The 23,961-nt window shown below is 37.7% G+C and overlaps 1 protein-coding gene across 3 annotated transcripts in view; it reads left to right on the top strand.

Annotated features, from left to right (window-relative positions):
• The window catches only part of GOLIM4 (golgi integral membrane protein 4), a 79,567-nt gene extending 58,036 nt beyond the window's left edge, over positions 1-21,531 (top strand). For 2 of the 3 annotated variants that reach the window (XM_012734491.1, XM_004674936.2), the window contains 8 exons: positions 2,581-2,913; positions 4,950-5,212; positions 5,681-5,763; positions 7,822-7,931; positions 11,533-11,700; positions 12,016-12,084; positions 20,728-20,799; positions 21,124-21,531. In XM_012734491.1, coding sequence (XP_012589945.1) covers positions 2,581-2,913; positions 4,950-5,212; positions 5,681-5,763; positions 7,822-7,931; positions 11,533-11,700; positions 12,016-12,084; positions 20,728-20,799; positions 21,124-21,273 — 1,248 coding nt within the window. In that variant the 3' untranslated portion in view covers positions 21,274-21,531. The remainder of the gene's footprint in view (positions 1-2,580; positions 2,914-4,949; positions 5,213-5,680; positions 5,764-7,821; positions 7,932-11,532; positions 11,701-12,015; positions 12,085-20,727; positions 20,800-21,123) is intronic. The other variant, XM_012734486.1, reaches the window with a different exon arrangement.
• The last annotated feature ends 2,430 nt before the right edge of the window (positions 21,532-23,961 follow it).

Genomic DNA, 23,961 nt, shown 5'->3' with positions numbered 1-23,961 from the left:
TAAAGGAAAAAAGGGGAATGGGTGAAAGATAAGGGCCATGGAGGCAGATGGGATATGGGAACAGGTGGTTTGGTAGAGACAATTAAAAAAAGATAAACTGTAGTAAGACCACCACCAACAACCAAAAAGCTCTGAAATATGTAAAACCTGAATAAATTTATGTGCAGTGATTTGAAGGCATGTGATGGTAACTAACTCAGACAGGACTTGAGCTGATTCATTAAGAACAGGGAAACAGAGAAGATGAGGTCACGACAGCTATTTAAATGTTTTTTTTTTAACCTGTTATGTGAAGAAATAGAGCACAAGGGGCCTCCCTGGTGGCACAAGGGATAAGTCTCAGCACTATGAAGCAGTCCTTAGCTACTGCAGCACTAGTTCGATCCCCAGACAGGGAATTGACCCACATGGAGCACAGACTTCTACTGTCTCCCCTCAGCGGTGGATTTCAGTCAATCTGCCTGTTCTGCTCCCCACCCCTCACCCTGCCGCTGTCTTCGATGAATCCTCTCACCTTCCACAGTTCTTGTATGCTTAGATATAAAATAAACATTAAAAAAAAATCCACTTAAAACTTATAGGCTATTGGCCCTCCCTGGTGGCGCAGCGGGTTAAAGCACAGCACTGAGAATCTAAAGCCGCTTCCGCATGAGTTCAATTCCCGCCTGCCCCGGAGGTGACCACATGGCGTGGCAGACCTCTCCTGACCCGCCCGCTGCTCCACTCAGCAGTGTACTTCGTCGATCTGCCTGTTCTGCTCCCTACTCTGTCTCTGGTGAAGCCTCTCGCCGCCCCTGAGCCTCTGGCCTGTACTCCAGTTCTGTATGCACAAATGAATAAATCTTTAAAAAAAAAAAAAAAAAACTTATAGGCTATAACACTCACCTTATATAAGTCCATCAGTAATGTTTTAGTGTGACTATAAAGTTTTTCAAATATTCACTAAAGTAGGGCAATAATAAATAATAAATAAATAAAAAATAAATAAATAATAAATAAAGATTTATTTATTTGTGCATACAGGACTGGGGTACAGGCCAGAGACTCAGGGGTGGCAAAAGACTTCACCAGAGACAGAGTGGGGAGCAGAACAGGCAGATGGACAAACTACACTGCTGAGGGGAGCAGCGGGTGGGTCAGGAGAGGTCTGCCACGCCATGTGGTCACCTCCGGGGCAGACAGGAATCGAACTCATGTGGAAGTGGTTTCAGCTTCTTAGTGCAGTGCTTTAACCTGTTGCACCACCAGGGAGAGCCAGGACGTATATATTTTAATGCACTTTCAAATAACTCATCAAAATTTTAGAATGAGAGTAAATTAGACATATATTTTAGTATGTTGTCTTCAATTTCCTTCTTTTCCTTTTCTTTTTAGTTAAAATATACAATTTTGACATCAGCACAAACTGTATTTTAAATTGTACCTACCTATATTAATAGGTGTTATGAATCATTACAGAGCATTGTGTATGGGTATTCTCCATAGATTGTAATATTTGCTGAATATATAATTTGAGGTCCAGTAAAATAAATGGACAAGTTTTTGATAATTCAAAAAAAAAAAATAGGACACAGGAAGAGGCAACAGTGCTAGGCATTTGCTCCAGACCCCTCAATATAATCACATATAAGTGAGTGAATCTATTAGGGATAATTGATTTAAATCAATCAGGATTAGAAAATTTTTCTATGGAAATACATGCTTTTTTTTATTCAGATTTTTCCATCAACAATGTCAACAATATTTATAAAAAGTTTCCTCTGAATTGCTCATAAATAATAAATAATGATGTTTTGGTGTATCTGTTCTGGTGGGTACTGTTTCAGCTATTATAGATGCCCATTACTATTGGGATTATTTTGGGGGGTATTATCTAATAAGAAAAAAATTAACTAACTCTTGGCTTCATTTCTATATGGGATATAGAAAAACTGGTCAAAGGGTCAGGAAATGTCAGAAATAGCAAGCTGCCCATGGAGCTGAGGCTACAACAGGGAGGAGTCAGGACAGAGGCAGGAAGAGCACAGGGACTGTGGTGATGGTGACGGTGCTGTGGTGCTGTGGGCACTCACTAAGGGGAGATGTCAAATACTGTCTAAAAAGAGCTACACTGTAGGAAAATAATTCATTAAAAATGTTAAGTCCGCTTACTCTTGAATTTGATCTTACCTTTCTCTTTTCAAATAATTATTTTAAACAAAATCTACACTGAGGAAAATTGTGTAAACATTTCATCACTTGAAGTTTGAGATTTTTTTTTCCTTTTTATTAAATAAAATAATGTTAGATTGCTTTGAGGGAAGACTACTAAGGTGAGATCCTTTATACTCTCTTCTTTTAGGTTATTTACTTTATCCTTTCCGAGATGAGATTTTGTTTATCTCTATTTTATAGGTGAGATTACACAGTGAGAAGAGTTAAGTGACTCCATTGCAGCCAGACTTTTCAGTCAGGACTCTGTATTTCTAGATTCCAGAATGTTGCTTGTGTTGTAACCCCACAGACATGGTAATAAAGAAATAAAGTATTATATACTTTCAAAATAGAAGAGTGTCATTTCCAGTGATGTGCTTGGCCTAGGTGTCTCGAAATAGTGATGTGTGGGAGAAGCATGAAGCAGTTCCCGAAAGAATAGAAGAAAGAAAACCTTATCCTCCCACCCCAACGGAGGCAGAATTTCAGGCTCCAGCAGAGCTGCACCAGCAAGAAGCAGATGCCATAGAGCCAGAGGAGCACCAAGTAGAAGAGGAGCATAGAAAGGCCCTGGAGGAAGAGGCCATGGAGCAGGTTGGCCAAGCGGAGCACCTGGAGGAAGAGCATGACCCATCACCAGAGGAACAAGAACGGGAGTGGAGGGAACAACATCAACCAAAAGCAGCCAACAGCCTTCTGGAAGGACACGCTCATGCTAAGGTATGAGGTCATCTTCAAGTCTCCTGGGATTGTTTTATGGGCTGTGGTAAAGAGTGTAGCTTTATTTCTAAATACTAAGGAAGCTTCTCCTTATAGGACCATCTCTAAAATAAAAAAAAAATCTAGTGACTTCCCTCAATGTTACATTCACACATTTTAGTTTTCTGTTACAATGTTAACAGAGCTACTTGGATGCCTCAGAAAGATGATTAAGGAACAGCAAGAGCTGCTAGTTTATGTGTGTGGATTGTCTTTGTCAAAAAGTGCATAGTAAGGGGATCATGCTTATATCTTCTGTAACAGAAAAGCACAGATGAGCGCTACATCCTTGATTGTCTTCCTAGGATATCCTCAAGCCCCTATGGGCATTTGAGGCAGAGTAAAAAGTCCCTTCTATGCTATCAGAAGTTCCCTCTCCTGTTCATTTTCATTTGACCCTAGAACAATGCAGGGGCTAGAAGCATAGACACATACACATTTAAAAATTGAAAAACATGTATATAACTTACTGTCCCTCTTCCAGTACTTACAGCTCCACATCTGTGAATTCAACTGACAGACATCCCCAGTTGGTTTATCTGATGAATTTAGATTCCAGGATTAAAAAAATAATAATAATGAAGAAAAAAAAAACTGTAAGTGGACAAGAGAGGTTGTACAAGGGTCAGCTGTACCATTGTATTGTACATTGTTTCTTGCTATTTACCTTCAAGGTGGATAGTACATTATCAAAAACCTAATCTTAACCACTTATGGCTACTCCACTAGGTTAAGTGAGTTTAATCAATCTCTCTGTTCACTGATCACTCCTTTCTCACATACAGTAAAACATATCCATTATAATTACTACAAATGAAACTTTTTTAAAACAGATTTACTTTATTTATATTAGAGCTGGGTTGTAGGCCAGAGACACGGGGGTGAGAAGAGTCAGCAGACACAAAGCAGGGAACAGAACAGGCAAATCTACTGAAATACACTGCTGAGGGGAGCAGCAGGTGAGACAGCAGAGGTCTGCTGCACCCTGTGGCCAGCTCTCTGGCCAGGGATCTCATGCTGCAGTGGTTCCTGATAGCTTCATAGTGCTGAGACTTAAACCCTTGCACCACCAGGGAGTCCCCTAAAAATGACACTTTAAAAGAATTTTAAAGAAATGCTGTATGCAACCAGGACCTTTCCACTGTGGTATCTAAGATGATACCAAAGAATGCATTACCATACATAGATGTAAAGTTTTTTGTAAATCTGAACTTTTGTTTGGCCTTAAACTTTCCAAGACTTCAGCTTGCTTAAGGCTTTAAGCTGGGTATGAGTAAAGGTGACACTGTTACGTGGTTGTGAACTGAGCTTTGAGGAGCTACAATCTTGTGACCTTCATGGCTCTCTTCAGTAGTGATTCCCTACTAGGGTTAAGTCCCCTCCACTATGCTTTCTCTTTCCTCTGGGAAGAATTGTGTATATTTGTGTTGGGGTGGTAGAAAAGCAGAGTTTAAGAATTCCTTTATCAAGTTATTCTTTAATCAAGAGGTACTTTCTTCTCACCGGTTCTTATATCTCCTAGAAGAAACTGTGTTTCCATCATAATCTGAATGCAACTTTTTTTTTTTCATTCTTATTTTTTGGTTTTGCCTAGACTGCGTATTCCTAGGTCTTTAAGGCTACATGAGAAAACCTTAGGCTCACCATTAGCTCACAAACACACCAATTAATGTGAGGTTATCAAGTACTCATTAAACTTGAACCTAAATTTAATTAAAATTTGAAAGTGGTTTTTTTCTGTTGCACCATCTTCCATTTTCAAGGGAGCACACTGAAAATCTGCCTTATTAATGCCAGCAGTTCGGAAGGATCCAGGATAATTCAGAATGAGTTGAGAAATAGGAACTCCAGGCTGTGTAACCTTGGCCCTAAGGTATAATCACAGTCCACCGATAGGATCGGTATCAATAAATAAACCCTGCCTCCTGAGTTTATCATGAAAGGGGCCAACCCAGAGGTCCTGACTGTTCTTGCTCACCCAGCTGCTTTTTCCCCAGATGTATCCTTCAGCCAAGCCCATCACCAAACACCTATCACCGTATGAGGAGCAGTTGGAACAGCAAAAACTGGCATTGAGGCAGGCTGAGGAGGCCCAGAGGCTGAGAGAGCAGCAGGAGGCTCTGCACCAGCAGAGACTGCAGGGACACTTGCTGAGACAGAGGCAGCAGCAGCAGCAGCAGCAGCTTCTCGCCAGAGAGATGTTCCAGCAGAGACAGGCAGGGCACGAGGCGGGGCCCCCGCAGCATCCTGACAAGCTAAGGTAGTCTTCCCCTGCCTCTTCCCCTACCGGTGTGGATAGCCTGTTTTCTGTTTTTCTATAAGCATGTTAAAAACTGTTTCTTGTATTTATTACCCATGAACTTGAGGAATTCATATTGCTTTTGTAGTTGAAAAAGAACAACTTTTTGAGAATTAACTTTCAAGTAATTACTTAAATTTTTTGTTTGTTTGTTTTCTGATCTTAAAATTACCTAGCAGCAGGTTTTTATGCTGCCTTTATCATTTGAAAGTTGTGCTATCTTTTTAAGGATATCTTTGGAAACCATATCTGGAATCTTTATTATACTTAATTGCATTCATTAAAACAAACAAACACATTTTATGTCATTTCTAAAAATGCTGAAAAATCTGCTTATTTTTCTAAATTTGTTTATTTTCAAAGATAAATACCATGCCAATTGTGCCATTTATTTGTGTCACTGAATTGTAATAATTGTGTACCTTGCAGGCAGCAAGCTCATTATGATGCGATGGACAATGATATTGTTCAGGGAGCAGAGGACCAGGGCATCCAAGAAGAGGAAGGCGGGGGTGAGATTTCTTTGATGACACATTTTTTTTTTTTTATTAAGATTTATTTATTTGTGCATACAGAACTGGGGTACAGGCCAGAGGCTCAGGGGCGGTGAGAGGCTTCACCAGAGACAGAGTGGGGAACAGAACAGGCAGATGGACGAAGTACACTGCTGAGGGGAGCAGCGGGTGGGTCAGGAGAGGTCTGCCATGCCATGTGGTCATCTCCAGGGCAGGCGGGAATCGAACTCATGCAGAAGCGGCTTTAGATTCTCAATACTGTGCTTTAACCCACTGCACCACCAGGGAGGGCCTGATGACACATTTTTAAAGACAAATTGCTTGGTATTATATGACAGCAACTCGGAGTTGCACACATCTGAGTATATCCAAAACATTCTGTGTACTATTTATCTTTTGCTGTTGTTATTGTATTTTTCTTAATACTCCCAAATAGTGCACATTTGTAACCACAATTGCCGTAGACAGCATGTTTTATTTTTCCTTTTACATTTTTCCCAGTTTAACCATTTTCTATACCAACTATACATCATCATAGCACTTTTATGTTGAGGAAAATTTCTACATTTTCTCCTTACCTTAGGGGCCTTTGGATCATGGCCTGAGAGTTTTCCAGATTAAGTAGTAGCTTTCAATTATAGTGAACATCTAGTATATAACTAATAAATCCTGCTTACTGTGATAACAGTAGAAAATAACCATCTCTCTGCACTCAGACATAGATTCCCCCATTCATATCCTATTCTGTATCCTATAGCCCTTGTAGGCAAGGAGTTGTTTCCCTCATGTCCCTGCATGCTGCATCTTCAACTTTTTTGTTCCATTATCAGTAAAACCCCTTCTTTGTTGAGTAAATTCCTGAGTGTACTGGAAACCTAATGGCAAGCTAGCCAATGTTTTTACTTTCTATAGGCTAAATATTCTCTATATACTTAGGTTTTCTCCCTGCTTATTTTTATAAAATTTATTTTTCCTTCTCTGTTTGTTCTTATCTGAATTCTCTATTAAAATATGTATTTTTTTATGAAGCACACAGGTGAGTATATGAGCAGCTAAGTGCCTGTGTGCAACTGTCCCTGTCATCACCATACCAGAGACACAGAGTTGGCTGTGTTTGGTTTTGATCTCACAACAGGGGTTGTCATTTCATCCATTTCCTGAAATGTTATCAATTCTTTACTATTTTCTTTGATATTACCAAAAAATAGTTAATAATTTTAGCAATTATTTATTTAAGGCCTGGTTGACTGGATCTTATTTTCCTGAGAAAGTTTTAATTGTCATTATTGTTTGTGGATGGGGGTGGGTCACAGTTTCTTGCATAAATATTTGTTTTAGAGTTTGAACGGTGTCACTTTCCCACTGACCTTAGACATAACTTTCACAGACAAAAGAAAAGGAAATAGTTTTATTATGAAAAGTTGAGACCTGCATCCTATGTTGAGTTAACTTCACTAGAGGAGAGGCTGGATGAAATGGAATTTTCTTGGTATTGAAAGGGAAGAGCCCTGTTTGGTTCACCTTGAAAGACCAAACTGACACCATTACAGGCTTCAGAATGCTTCTGAACCAGCCAGGCCTAAGTTTCAGTTATCAACAGGGTGCCAAGGCCGAGTTTAACTGTAAATGTCCTAATCTTGCTCATCCCATAGCAACAGCCAATTAGCAAGTAGGCAAGTAACCAGTACATATCAGGAAAATGCCAGATGTCCTAAGGTATGCGGGCTGAGTAGAGAAGGTCACATCTTACATGCATAAACCAACTGGGTTAAGACAAAATTACTTTGCTCAATATCAACTAATCAATATACTGCTGAGCTAAAATTCCTTTCTGCTGAGTTTAAATTCCCCTCTTCTGTAATAAAAACCCTGCCTTCCCTGAGCTCAGGGCTCTCAACTTTGGCTGCTGTATCAGTGCATGCTGAGAGCTCAGGCTCGAGCTTGCAATAAAGACCCTCATGTGCTTTGCATGGGAATCAGCTCCTTGGTGGTCTTTGGAAAACTCAAAATCTGGGCATAACAACCTGGCTGATGTTTGTTGTTTTGACTTATCAGCCTATGAGAGGGACAACCAGCACCAAGATGAGGCAGAAGAGGACCCAGAAAATGGACATGGACCTCAAGAACAAGGGCCCCAGGAAACTGACCCTGAATCTGAGGCAGATGTAAGTTTCTTCTCTCCTGGTAATGACAGTTGTAAACCCACAGGCAGGAAGGAAATCTGGAGGTTCGGCAGGCTCCGGACATGTCTGATATTGCGTCAGCACAGAAGGAAGGTGGTTTGTGTAATTACATAACATGAACAGTATTGTTAATTGTACACCATGAGGTATGTCTGATGAGAATTGGTAAAGGTGGCTCTGGAAAAGCATAAGGGATTGTCCCTCTGACAAGTCATAGGTTATAAAATGAAAATTGAGAGGCATTAAAATGTGTACTAATTCTGAAAGGTGGGTGGTGGGGAACAGTTGTGTGAGTTGAAAAGAAAGCCAAAAAGAGGAAATAATCCATTATCCAGTATGGATGGACTGGATCCATCATCCAGTCGAGCTGGATGGTCCAGGGACCATTTTAAGAAACATATAGATAGGCTGTGTGATTTGAGAAGTGTGTGTGTGTGTGTGTGTGTGTGTGTGTGTGTGTGTTGGGGGGAGGGGGAGGGAGGAAGGGGCATGAAAAAAAAAAAAAAAAAAAAAGAATAGAATGAGGTACAAACTTAATAACCAGGAATGTCTTTTGAAATAATCACTAAGACCCCATGTTCACCCACATGGTCTGGGGCCCTGATTTTGTTTAAATTGAGGTGAGCAAATGCCAAGTAAGTGTGTTTTTGTGCTTACGTGTACATGACATTTACAAATTTAACTGCCTTGTCATTGTTTGCTAATAAATACTGTGTTTATAAAATTCAGTCTGTGATATCCCATAGACTCTGATTGTAATATTATTCCGTGGCTGGAAAGAAGGACTCCTTCCTTCCTTCCTTAGTAATCATTATCATTGATTCATTGATGGAAATGGCTTTTCTACCTAAATTGGGGGGAGATATGGCAGAACTATGGGCTTATCAGCCCCTGAAATGCATTCTGGACCCGTGCTCTGGAAAAACATAGCCACAAAGCATTTTCAGAAAACAGCAAGAGCTGCGCAGAGCAGGGGATGAGAGAATGTGGGAGAAAGAGTGTTGATCTGTGAGAGAACAAGAAAGCAAGTATGCAGAAGTTGAAGAGTGTACATGAGAGGGAAGAAGTGGAACAGGGAAGGGATACAATTTTTCCATTGCTGATCCCTGTAAAATGCTTTGTGCTTCACTTACTTGGCTGCATAATCCTTTACCTTTCTACCAACTATTTACTTGTTCTGATGAGCACACTGCAAACACTGGTCTTTTTTTTTTTTTTATTTATGCATACAGAACTGGGGTACAGGCCAGAGGTATGGGGCATGAGAGGATTCACCAGAGACAGAGTAGGGAGCAGTACAGACAGATGTACTGAACTATACTGCTGAGGGGAGCAGCAGGCAGGTCAGGAGAGGTCTGCCATGCCATGTGGGTCACCTCCCTCCTGGCCTGAGATCAAACTTGTGCTGCAGTGGCTGCAATAGCTTCATAGTGCTGTACATTAACTTATTGTATTACCAGGGAGGGGCCCCCATGTCTTCTTTATTTTATCTAATTCACTTATTTATTTATTTAGATTTAACAATTTTTGTCCAGATATTGAGGTATAAGTGGTAATTTTTTTTATTTGAATGTAGCAAAAGTGCCTGTTCAATCTTATTTATGATTTGATCAGAGCTGGAGCTAGTGAGTACATTTTCATGAACTTTGCAAGAACTTTTGGTACTTACTTTTAAAGAGAATATGTTACAGTTTTCCTATATTTTTTACACAAATTATTGATAATGCACAAAAGGAAATCCTTGTGACAAGAGATTGTGAAGTAATTAGAGTGTGGTGTGAAGGTGATGATCTCTATTTCCAAGAAAATTATCATTTGCACTTGAATGAAGTACAGGATCAGCAATGTCTGGTAATAAATCAGGTGAGACTGCAGTGAGCTTTTAAACGTGTTTAAGAATCTAAAGTGAATTGGAGAATCTTGTTTTCTGGAGAACACTGATATGGAGACTGAATCTTACTCTGAGGCTTCATCACCTGTGAGAAGCATTTGCTGCTTTTCTGAAGTGCCCTATTGAGTTCCAGGAGTGTATGGGAGTTACACATGCATCATCATTTCTGCCCAGACCTGGCTCTAAAATCTGAATCTTGACAAGGAGAAATAGCAGTTTGACAACTGTTCTGAGAGCTTCAGTGGAAATTTGAGTTAATTCTAAAGCTCATAATATGAAGGACATTTTTTTTCCCTCAAGGTAACATTGTTTTTCCACATCATAACATCATAAATGATCAAGAGGTATGGGTTCACACCTCTTCAGGTGTATGTTAACACCCACCCCTACCACAAAGGCATCAAGCAGCTTCCACCCTTTGCTTACCACTGGTAGCCTCAATTCTGTAGTCAAATATCTAGCATTGTTTTGGTTTAACTTTACCTGTCGCTTTGTTTTGTTTCTTTATATTCCATGAACAAGTGAAATTATCCATTATTTGACTTTCTCTTCTCAATTATTTCAATTGGAGTAACTCCCTCCAATTCTACCCATGTTGTCACAAGTGACAAGATTTCTTTTTATTTTTATAGCTGAGAAGTAGTCCACTGTATATACATACATCTTCTTTAAAGATTTATTTATTCATGCATACAGAACTGGGATACAGGTCAGAAGGAGGGGTGGTGAGAGGATTCACCAGAGAAAGAGTGGGGAGCAGAACAAGAAGATTGATGAAGTACACTGCTGAAGGGAGCAGCAGACAGGTCAGGAGAGGGCTGCCACATAATGTGGGTCCCCTCCCTGACTGGGGATTGAACTCGTAGTGAAGTGGCTGTGGCTAGCTTCACAGCGCTGTACTTTAACCCGTTGTGCCACCCAGTGGGCCACATATATCTTCATTACTACTCCTCTGTCTTTGCGCACTTAGGTTGTTTCCATAACTTGGCAACTGTAAATATTGCTGCAGTGAACATAGGAATAAATATATCCTGAAGTGCATTTGTTGAACACAATACCTGGAAACTCCTTAGGAGGTGGCTTGCCTTGGGGGAGAAATTTTCCAAATCATATTGCCAAGATTGGGTTGTTAGCTCAGGTTATTTTCTCCCAATTCTTGCAGTGTAATACCGCTCAGCTTCCATGGTGGTGTTTGTTATAAAGAAATCATCAGTACTAGAAATTGATGATTTAGCCCTCCTCAGGTGGGGATAACTGTCTGTTATCCAGGTACATGTACAACATCACTTGCAAAGGAAAGCTTATTTGTATAAGAATCAACATACCAGTAAAATAAGTTACTATGTGCCTATTGGAATCTCCTATTTTAACTATTTCTCCTACTTAGTATTTGGATTTTATTAAATATTTTTTCTTACTGGTTATGTTCATATTGCTTGTGATGTAGAATTTTGAGGACTCTTTTGGGAAATCACTTGCAATAAGGAAGTACTATCTGATTCATCAGCTTCATAGAAATAAAGCAGGAGTTTGATTTTTGACAGTGGGATGATATGTGTGGCTTGGCAAGAATAGATAGGAACAGTCTGCTGAAGGACAATGTCATTTTCTACTAGTGTGTAGCCTTTCATTTGAAATTAAACTTGATTCCGTATTTTGAAGTGGTGGCTGCATTTTATTAAAATTTTACAGAGAGCAGCTGTAGAAGATATAAACCCAGCAGATGACCCTAATAATCAAGGTGAAGATGAATTTGAAGAAGCTGAGCAAGTGAGAGAAGAAAATTTACCTGATGAAAATGAAGAGCAAAAACAAAGTAATCAAAAGCAAGAGAATGCGGATGTGGAGGAGCATTTGGTGGTAAGCAGATGACCTTGCAGAGGGTGGTTTTACCTGCAGGTATCTGGTCTATGCAAAAGGTTATAATAACTTTGAGAGAATACTGTGGCTTTGATTGATTTTCCAGTTTTTGAATGAAATTCAATGTCCATACTCAAAAAAAGAGAGCGTAACAGATATCCAAGGCTTTGTGGTGGGAAAGATTATTCATCATTTCCAATCACTGATGCATCGAAAGTGCACTTTTTATGGTGGCATGCCTGATCTTCCTCCTCGAGTACTTTAAAGGGCATCTCCAAGGTCCAGTAACCTGAACTTTCTGTTTTGTTTCAACAGATGGCAGGAAATCCAGACCAGCAGGAAGACAATGTTGATGAACAATACCAAGAAGAGGGAGAAGAAGAGGTAGGGAAATGGAATGCAAGAAAGGGATCAAACTGCCTTGTTGCATCACACCAGCCTTACGCAAAGTTCAGCATCTTATGTCTTGTGTAGAAATGTTCAGAAAGTCGTAGGCAAGATCAGAAAGGGTTTAAAGTGGAAATAAACTATAAGGCAGTGGAAACATTTGGTTAGAAGATAAAAAAAAAAAAAAATCCTTTCTTGTTCCCACTGGCGAGGGGGAATTAATTGAGGTAATATCAGTTTACAACACTATATAATTTAGGGGAGTAGGTTCACACCTCCTCAGATGTAAGTTACCACACCACACTCACCATCAAAGCACCGAAAGACCATTAGTTTCCCATTCTCACTCTCCCCTTCTTCACTAGAAATTTTGAATTGTTGAGAAATTTGGCTTTGCAGGATTTAGGTTTATGTGATCCAAGAATATCTCCTCCCATCTCTTTCCCTCATAAAAAAGAGAAGAACAAAGGCACTTTGAGAAGGCCTGTTACTATTTCTGTAGACATCACCACAGTGGCCTGTATATTGTCTTTGAACTACACTTAACATCCTCTAGAAGTTTAAAAAAAAAGGTCTCTAAACTTGACATTCCCCCTCTTGAGTATTCAGTGTCTTATTTAAACTTGATAATAAAAGGAAAATTATGTGATGAGCTCAGTTGACTAAACTGCATTTAAGTGAGATGTCTTAACATTCCATTTCAGTTTACTTTTTATTATAAATTTCTGGCATATTATTGTTAATTAGATGCATAGAATATCATGGAATCATATGTCTACTTTTTTATTCATTTTACTTATTTATTTTTACAAAGTAACTTTGATTCCATACTGTTGTATGTGATAGAGTGGGTGACCATACCACATCCACCACGCAGCACCCTACCCGCCACCAGACTGCATTGTGCCGCACCTCCACTTTGTCCTAGGCCCTCCCGCAGCTTCTCTGGTAGATTTCTAGAAGCACTTACTGAAAAGGCTCTACAGTGGAGACTACTACTAAAGCTCATTGGAAATACATGTGGATGGTGCCACGCCCCATTTTTTCATTTCTCTGTGGGCTAGTAAATGAAAGCCTGGTTCATGGCCACTACTCATCCTGGAGTCTTATAAATGTGTGACTTTGGTACTAAGTAGCACATGAGAAGAGAAACAAATGGCAACTCAGCACACACACCACACCCATATGCCAAACCACTTGAGCTCCCCCTCAGAGTGTGTGTGCTGCTGTGCTCACACACAGTTCCCTCTGGTTCTGCTTCCCAACATTTTACCACATTTTTCAGCTTTACAAAACTAGTGCTGCAATGGGTGCATATACTAGGAAAGTAGAAAAGGATATCTCTCACAGACGTTGGCAACAGACATCTCTAGGTGTGGGCAGGCCAACTAGCTTGATCTCTTTATTCTCTCTCTTCTCTCAACCTGCTGTTCAACCTAATCACGACTCTGAGTAGCCTTATTCCAAGGAGCATTAGAGAACCTAGCTGTTTTGAATATTAAGACATTGACAAGAAAAACATATTCTTGTGGAGTTATCTTGTAACAAGATGTCTAGACTAATATTACTTTGTTTCATTATGTCAGCCACCAGAAATCTTGGAGGGATTAAAGGAATAGTTCACCTTGGCTTCTTTTTGCAAAATTCAAAAAGGTCAGCATAAAATTTTAATCGGTATTTACTGATTATTTTTCACTTTTACTTTATATCATTAGATAGAGAGAAAAAGCCTGTCATAAAGGGGAAATCAAGGATAGAAACAAAATAAAAGCATAGTGCTACAAGGGAAGGAGAATTGTTGACTAGGGAGAGGTAATTGAGTTACCCAGTGAGAGCCTGCACCTTTGCAACTATTTTGAAATGCTACCTGCTCCCCATACCCCTAACCCACTTCCTATTTCTCTTTACTTTGTTCCTTGCCCAGCTTTCCTGTGTGCGATATGGTGTCTGGTTTTTTAACCCATGCTTGCTTAGGTTTTGTCACTGAGCTCTCAGGGAAGCCCAGAATGCCTTTCCTGTCCCTGTGTAACTTTCACTTGAGTCCCTGAGCACAGTTGTTCAGGCTGTCATCTTCTGGTAGTTCCTGAGATGGTTATTATTAGATATTAGATACCCCCCACCTCCTAATACTTTTGCGAACTCTTTACTTGAGGAGGGAGAAGGGGAGCGGTTGCCTACTATTCAAGGGATAGAGAAAGAGATGGCTGTCTCAGCAGCCTGCAGCAAGTGGAAGACAAAAAAGGGAATAGAGTGAAATGTTCATGTAGAAGAAATGGCCAGACAGCAGGGACCTCCTGACCATTTATACCCATCTTGCCCAAATTTAAAAAAACTCACCTGAATCTGATCAAACTTCTGTAATTAAATATTAGTGTTTTTTTAATTGTTTTTTAATAGCAGAGGTCAAAAAGATATATATGTATCTAGTTGTAAGATGAGTAATGAGCATAAGGGAGATAATACACAACATGATGACTAGAATAAATGTATGGAAGTTTCTCAGAGACTAGATCCTAAGAGAAAACAATCTGGTGGTTTCTCAAAATATTAAAAATGAATCTTCCATGTGACCTAGAGATGGAATACTCCTAGGTGTCAATCTGAAGAATGTAAAAACACTAATTTAAAGAGGAATATGCATCCCTCTGTTCACTGCAGCATTATTTACAATAGCCATGCTATGGATACTACTTAAGTGCTCAATGACAGATGAGGAGATAAGGAAGATGGGTATGGATAAGTAATGGAATACTACTCAGCTATCAAAAAGAAATTCTTGCCATTTGTTAGGTATGGATAGAGCTGGAGAGGGTAATGCTAAGTGAAGTAAATCAGAAGGATTAAGACAAATAGCAGATGTGTAATTTATATGTGGACTATAGAGAAACGAAACTGTCAGATAAAGCCAAACAAATAACAACCCCTGGAAATCTGACTATAAAACTGAGGCTATATAGAGAGAACAAAATAAAGCAGAAATATAATGGATTATGATAGAGAACTATGGGTGTCTTGGTGGTGGGTATGGTGTGGTAGTAATACCTGAAAGGGGGGTGGGATTCTGTCTCTCTAAATCATATACAGTGTTGTAAACCATTGTTACCTCAGTGATAAGAAAAGATTAGTTCATAATTGCTTACATAAAAAAGAGAGAAAGAAAGAGACTAGAACATGGGAAGATCATTAGCAGATTATGGCATCCTAAGGGCTGTTTTCTTTTTCCTGAACTTCTGACCACTGTACTAGGGGTGACCATCCTTGGGGGAGTGGTATCAGGAGGAATTCAGTTCTTACTCACCAAATTAATGAGAAAAGGGATAAGTAGGCTGGGTACACTTTGAGTGGGACTGGCAGGACAAAGATAACTCCGTGATGCTTGATTCCAAAGTAATTAAGTGACACTGTTGTGTATAATGTATTACTGAGAATAGAAAATAAATGTTTAAAGCACATTAGAGAAAGCTTTCAAAGCCAGCTTGCAAATAATCCTTTCTTGATTTTCTCTTATATAGGAAAACCGGCAAAATAGTGTGATTTAGGTTGGGATTCATGTTGTATTAGTTTCTGTGTTTCCATCTATATGTTACTCAGCAATTCATCCACAGTAATTGTAGAAACAAACTGAATTTCTAATTCTAGGGAACAATGAAATGATTATGAAATGAATTAATTGCTCTGACATGGTCATCCTCAGAAATTTAAGAAAAAAACCTGAGTTCTCTATATAAGAACAAAATCAGTTTTTGTGTCTATAGAAAATGATGGTTGTTAACTAATTGTGATTATTGCACAATATATGACAGCCAATTTATTATGCACCTTAAATATATTATATACTTTAAAGTTAACACAGTACTATATTTCAATAAAACTTGAAAAAAGAAATGGGTATATAAAATATGGGAACCCTACATGTTGTTTATGTGGTATTTGTTTAAGGCATTTGTAGAGGCTCCCGGAAGGCCATGCAGTGTGCTACAGAGGTGTAGTTTGTGTTTTTTAAGAATTACTTTTGTTTATTTATGCATATAAGAACTGGGTGTAGGCCAGTGGTACAGGGAGGTGAGAGGATTAACCAGAGGCAGAGTAGGGAGCAGAACATGCAGATCAACTGAAATACATTGCAGAGGGGAGCAGCGGCTAAGACAGAAGAGGTCTGTATGTAGGTCAGCTCCCTGGCCGGGGGTTGATCTCATGCCACCGTGGCTGGTGATAGCTTCACAGTGCTGAGACTTAACCCCTTGCACCACCAGGGAGACCCAGGTGCAATATTCTTGCCTCTATTATGGCTCCGACTTCCTAGCTTCCCACTGACTTCTCAGGTGTACAGCCATGCCTGTAATGGGTTCCACTCCCAGGTACCCTACAGCAGCCTGGATACTCTCAGCGTTTGCTCTTAGGGAGGCATGGAATCTCACCAGCGCTCTGTCTGTTTAGTTGTACAGCATGTGACACTTTTGGACTTGACCTGTGAGAATAAAGGGCCTGAGAAAAAGTGGTTAGGGAATGTGTATTATCCCTGCCTTCTTTAGCACTAGAGCAGCAGTGTTACTCTTCTAGGACAGGACACAAAACTATTGGTTATTAGAAAGCTTTCCTTATTTATGATCCATAATACTATTTCATTTTTAGAATTTTTTACTATAAATTTAAAAAAATGACTAATGAGAAGCAGTGTTTGGATATCTTTGGCAAAATGTTTGCATCAGCTTTAGCAGAATGTGGAAAACCTAATTGGTGAATTTATAACAGTGTGATATTTGGCTTTGGGTTATAAACCTAAGCATGTTATAAGATTAAATACTCCATATCACTTTTTTCTATTTCAGTAATACCTTTAAGATGAGTTTGAATTACTTTTACCCAAACATGAAGAAAAAATTAATAGAATTGTAAGATGTATTTTATGTCTGAGGAATTAAAAAATTCATTTGTAGTTCTCTTATTAAAGAATCCTTTAAGTCAGTGCTTCCCCCTCAGTCTGTGTCAACAGCTGGTAAACAACTTTTTTTTTTTTTTATTGTTTCTAACACATATCACAAGAGAAAAAAAGCAAGAAGTCCTAAGAAGGTCTCTAGCTAGAGACAATGTTTTCCTGGTATCCACCATCACTCAGAGAAGTGGTTCTCAGACCTTGCTGTGGCTAAGGTGGAGAACATGTGAAAAATGCTAATGTCTGGGTCAGACCTTCCCTTTGAAAATTTTGATCTTATCTCTGGCGAGGCCTATGAGTCAATGTTCTACACACATAACACATGACCCACAACTATGATGTTTCAGAAAACAGTGTTTAGAGACATTGTTTTAGTTTCCATGGATACATGGCTATGGGTGAATGTAGCAAAATGAAATATCTGTGCAAAATATTATGTATCTATGCCCATTCGCCAAAGAGTTTCTTACAGATGTGTTAGTGTCCATGATTCAACCTATTATGTGAACACAGAAAATCAAAAATCACTGATTCTGAGCAAAGCCTTTTTATTTTTCATATAAGAAATTTGACATCAGAGAGGTTAGCTAAATTTTTGAAGGTTGCACACTTTGTTACTGGTGGAACCATACTGCTCTGATGTTAAAGGCTACCATATTTAAGTTTTCCAAGCATAGTAACTAAAGAGTTGATATAGGAAAGTTTTTCATTGAAGTTAGTGAATGCAGAATGATAGAATTGTAAAATCAACATATATGCAATCCATAATTAAAGGTATTTAAGAGCAATTATCAGTGTTTCATAACACTAGATAACTAGAGGGCAGGGATTTTGACCTTGTAGAAGATCAAACTTTCACCATCTGGTCTTACTAACCAACTTCAGCCTCACTGAAAGTAGGAGACTTAAATGTGTTTTCTGATGTGGAAATCTACATCTCCATACCTCTGAGAAACTGTGGCTTTGCATATTGAAACTGTTCCTTTTATAAGAACTGTGGAGTTAAAGGAATAAGTTAAGTGATGCTTTATAGAAGCAAGTTAATCCATAATGTGGGTCATTCTGCAGGACAAATCAATAACATTAATGAGTGCTATTGGGTAATAGAACTGTGTTAAATGTGGCCTTTATTTACATCGTGATTGGAACAACTATACACAGACATTTTAAAGAATCAGGAAAATATAAGTGTGGGCTTGACATTAGATAACACCCTGGGGTTATTTATTAGGTGTGATAATGGCAACTTGGTTCTGTAAGAAAAGCCTGTTGTTTTTAGAAATGTACTGATCTCTGCTGGTATGCTGGTGTGAAATGACATGATCAATACAATTTTTAAAAAGTCAATCAGACAAATAGAAAAGAAACAGGTGATGCAAATATTGCAATATAAAGACAGCTTTTGAACCTTGGTGATGGCTATTATGAATTTATCAAATTATTTTCTTTGTGCTTGAAAATTACAAATGACCTTATTTTTTACATAGCCAAATAAAAAGTTGCCAAGTCAAGGTTTTAATACTGTTCTCTCTGACTCCCTAGTCTCCACTAAGGGTTTGAAACAGTAGGTCTTAGCCTGTTTTGTACATAGGCCTGTTGGAGCACAAGCATGTCTGTTTACACATGAATTGTGTAAGGCTGCTCTTCAGTGGTAGAGCTGACTAGCTGCTCCAAAGTCTCTATTGGCTAAGAAATATTTACCATATGGCCCTTTACAGAAAGTTTTATGACCTAGATTATGTAAGTTAACATATATTCTTTCCATTACACAGTAGTTTCAAGGCAGTTTCCTTCCACCTAAACCACGTCTAGGTTCACCACACATTGTCATTATTAAGATTATAGAAGATGAGTCTTTGTATTTGATAGGGACACTTGAGTAATTTAATGCTATTTAGTTAGACATCATTATCATGAGTAATTTGAGCTTCATAGTTTTCAGGTTGCTTTGAGATTCTGTGACGAAGGTCCAGGATACTACATATTCACTTATATATTTGGTTAGCTAGTTAGTTATTTTACAGTGTTTGCTTCTTTTCTCAGGTGTAGACCCCATAGAATATTCTACCACCAATTCACCCATTTACCAGCACCACACACCCTTTCTTTCCCTGTCTCTTTCTTTCCCTGTCCCCTATAGAATGTCTCTGATTTGTACTTGTCTTTTTAACTGTTGTTTGATTTTGTTGTGTTTTATTATTATTATTATTTTGCTCCTTTGGTCCCTCATTGGTTCCCCTATATTCCTCCTATATGTGAAACCATCTGACATTCTTCTTTTTCCTTCTAACATAGTTCACTGAGCATGACCCTTTCTAGCGCCATCCATGTTGTGAATGGCATTAGTTCATCTTCCTTGATTGCTGCACAGTATCCCATTGTGTATATATCTTGCATTTTCTTGAACCAGCCATCAATTTTGGAATTTTTCTGGGTTGTTTCCAAGCCTTACTTATTATAAATAGTGTCACAATAAACCAAGGGGTGTAGGTATCCTTTTGAATCAATGTTGTGTCCTTTGTGTAAGTTCCTAGGAGTGGAATTGCCAGATCATACAGTAACTCCATTTTTAGTAGCTTGAGGAAACTCCACACAGTTTCCCATAAGTTTGGGCCAGTTTGCATTCCCACCAGCAGTGTAGGAGAGTCCTTTTCCTTCACATCTTTGCCAACATTCATTGTTGCAAGTTTTTTAAATGTGCTATTCTTATTGGTATAAGATGGTATCTCATTGTGGTTTTGATTTACATTTCCCTAATTATAAGAGATGTTGAACATGTTTTTATATGCCAGCTGGCATTTGCATTCCTCTTGGGAGAAGTGTCTTTTAATTTTCTCCTGCCCATTTTTTGACTGGATTGTTTACTTAGTTTTTGTTGAGTCCTGTGAGTTCTTTGTGTATCTTTGTAATCAGTCCTTCATCACTAGTAAGAAGTGCAAAAATTTCCTCTCAATCAGTAGGGTATCTTTGCTTTGCTTAATGTCTCTTTTACTCTGCAGAATATTTTTTTTTTTTGTCTGATGTGATCCGTTTTGAAACACTACAGAAATACAGGGATTCTATGCACTTTCATACTATTTCATGAAGCAATTAAAATAATTGTATTCATTGTCCTATATCTTTTAATCAGAAAAGTTTATTCATGATTATAGAAATACAATAAACCATTTTTAAAATGTTTCTACTACATTGTATATATAGGGTATTGTTTTTTTCTTTCCCTTCTCAGAGCAAGTATTTTTTGTGTTGATTTAGTATTCTTTCATTCTACAATATTTATTAAGCAGTTATAGTGTGCCAGATAGAAATCTGTACTGAAGACAGTGTGTTCAGAAAGACAGATGTTTCTTGTCTCTGTAGTACTTACACTCTGTCAAAGCCTTTAGACAGCTGTAGATCTTCCATTTGGGAAAAGGTGAATATTAAATGTTATAAGCTGATTTTTTTCAGGAGTTATACTTAACATAAACTCTTATTCCACAGGATCTGAAATTCAAACATTAGCATTTCAATCACGCCGGTACTTCCCATAGTTCGTCTATCATGATTTTTTCATACCTATATAATAAGTCAAATATTTGACTTCCATCTTTTTTTTCAAACTTATTTCTTGTTTAATTTTGTTTCTCCTACTTTGAACATTTGCAAATCAAATTTGCTGCATTTAAATGATTAAAGTGTCACCTGTTATCTCTGGTTTGTTATAGGTACAGGAAGATTTGACTGAAGAGAAAAAAAGGGAATTAGAACACAATGCAGAGGAGACCTATGGTGAAAATGTATGTGAGGGGTCTAGGTTTCTGTCATGCATGAGCACACACAGGCATATCGAGATTGCATGGACAGCTTATATATCTTAGGTGCCAGCACGTTTAGTGGCACCACCATGAATTAAAGAACCTGCGACAAGCGATTAGGAAAGACAGTACATGCACTGTTGTTTAGAGGATCATTTTTCTTCATTGGTTTCCTTTCTACGAAAGTGATTAACTTTGCACCGTTTTTTTTTTTGTTTGTTTTGTTTTTTTGTTAAAGAGGAAATTACTCATACCACTAACTCTATACTCTATCTCAGAGTTTTTCATTTTTCTTTTAATTTGAAGGCTGATGATAAAAACAACGATGGGGAAGAACAAGAAGTTCGAGATGACAACCACCCTAAGGGCCGAGAGACACACTATGAGGAAGAAGAGGAGGAGGAAGAAGATGGGGCTGCTGTTGCTGAGAAATCACAACGAAGAGCTGAAATGTAGCTGTGACCATTTTCAGACAACCCTTAGCCAATGGATTCTTTTCAAGCTGCTCAAAATCAGTCTGCCTACTGAACTCTAGGATATTTAATTACAAAAATTAATAATGTAGACTTTTTAAAATTTTTTATTAGAAATTCTCATACATTTATATGGATATTTTTTGATAACCTAGGTTTAGAGCTTCTTTTATATTCATTTTAACATGAACAAGAAGAAAAACAATAAAGCAAACCTTAGGCTCAGAATCTCATTTTTCATAGTTTATATGGTACTGGAAAGGACATTGATTTTTATATGTTTCAACTTGTTATTTTTCATCTTGTTTCCAGGTGTTCTATTGTTTGCCTTTGAAAAAATACAGGATTTTTAAAACAGGGAATACCATTAAGTGCTGTGTAAACTTTAAGGAGATTGGCTGGTTTACTAATTTCTGCCTTTCTGAGATTCTTGTATAAAGTTCTAATGGAATTTTCACCAGTCTGTGTATCTTTGGAAGATTCGTGTGAAGAATGTCATACGATTGAAAAGGCATTTGTGTTATAAAAACATTATTTTTCAAACTTTTTAAATCAGGTAGGGGCATATCTGGCTTTATTTAAAACCACAGCTATTTTTGGAAGGCATACAGTTTAATATAGGACTAAAACTCATGTCACATGAATTTAGATATTTCAGCATTCAAACAAGGTGTGACACATCAGTTTATTAACTTTTCTAGAGGACTGACACTTTGTTCAGTAACTAATTCAGTGTGTATGGGTGTTTTTCATTAGTATCCGTTCTGAGTACTTTGTTCCAAAGCCATATCCTTGTTTCAGTCTCTAGTTCCCCACAGAATTGTTCTCTCTGTGAGCTTGGTGCCTCAATATGTAATCATTTTGATGATAAGTATGAATATAAAGTCTTACCAAACTGATAACTGATTAGGATGATTTTTTGAAATCTACATGGTGAGATATACTTGGTGGTATGACAAGCCCATCACCTTCTTATTTGCTTGATTAGATCTGCATGTGCCTTATGTGCATAAGGCATATTGATGATCACAAATTTTTTAAATCCCTCAAAATAAAGGAATTTAAAATTTTCCTTGCAATAGAGACATTTCAGTGTCAAGCATAATGATATTTAAATATATAGTATTAGGTTATATAATTCATATTTCATAGTTTTATCATAATATTATCAACTCAGAAAAACAAACTTCAATTTCTATCATTATTGTATGAATGTAATTTTAATTTTAAATAACCCCATTAGTGTATGGTTTTAATCATCCTAGTTGCATAATTATGTGTGTATGCATATGAATATTGTGTTTAAATGTATTTTGGATTTTCAATAATCACAAATAAAATTTTACCTTTTATGTATAAAAATCCTTTATGTAATGTAAAATGTATAATATTGTACATAATGTTCAGATTACAATTATTTTGGTAAATTAGTTTGTATTTTTAATGTCCCAGTTGCAGTATTTAATTATCTGAAACACATCGAAACTTGGTAATAGTCAATAAAGCTATAAATGCAAGTGACAAATCTTTCAAAGTATTTGATTTCTTATTAATTTCTGATCTTATAACATTCTTCAGTTGTTTTTTCATAGAAGGAAAAATTGTAGTTATCAGCATATATGAATGAATTATACAGTGCCCGTCCCAACCTATTCCTTTTATCCTTTTTATACTTTATCTCTTTCTCTACTTATACTTTATCTATACTTTATCTCTTTCTCTTTGTTTGAGTTAGTTCTGAGGAAGAAAAAAGAAATAGGTACAGAAAATGGAAGAGAGTGCCATGTATACACACTAAATATAAACAAAAAATCCAAATTCCTCCCTATAAAAACAACATCTCAAACCATGTGACTCTATATGGCTCCAAATAATGCCATTTTAACAGTTTGGAGAACTAATCAATCTGAGCTAATCTACATTAATGACATGAGCACAAATGTTACATACATTTGTCTTGTAAATTATTTTAAGGCTGTTGATGCAACGAATAAATCAAAGGACTTGGTACCAGTGACACAAACCACAGAAAAAGGCATATTTATCAAGCACAGTAGAGCACAAAAGTTGTGCACACTGTACACTAGCACCAATATAATGACTGAATATTTGTAAGAATAAACAGGAGTGTGTGACTAGAATCCACTTTGCTCATGGTACTTAAGAATAATGGACTTCCTCTCTCAGAGTTGAAGAATTTTGTCCTGGTGGATTTGACTTTGTTTTAAATGTTTTGAGTTCAACTTCTTTTGTTTTTATTTCTATTGTTACATTGTGGGACTGGGCATGCTGTGCAGTCCTTTGAAAAATGAAAACAATTTCTATTCTCCTAAATAATTTTCAATTGAATCTTGAAGCCAGATTGGTCCTCATTTTTCTTAGAATCCTGACTACTTTCTCAGTCATTTTGGAAGAATTCTTATGCTGTCCCTCAATTTATTATCTTCAACTTTTGTCCTAGAAAACTTTTCCCTGCTTACCCCTCTCCTTCCCATCCATATGTTAGACACATCTTTCAATACATTGCATCACCCTAACTTTTTCTGTCTCATCCTATTTCAGATTTATAATTTTCAAACTTGAGTTTGCCTTTTTGCTCACCAAAAGTCTACATCTCCTCCTAGATACTTTATCTTCATTCAGTAAGTTTCCCAAAACAGAAGCAGTATGT

This window comes from Condylura cristata, unplaced genomic scaffold, assembly GCF_000260355.1.
Source record: "Condylura cristata isolate star-nosed mole 26May11 unplaced genomic scaffold, ConCri1.0 scaffold00003, whole genome shotgun sequence".
NCBI classification, from domain to species: domain Eukaryota; kingdom Metazoa; phylum Chordata; class Mammalia; order Eulipotyphla; family Talpidae; genus Condylura; species Condylura cristata.
Note: the sequence above shows the minus strand (reverse complement) of the source record. Positions and strands in the feature narration are given on the sequence as shown.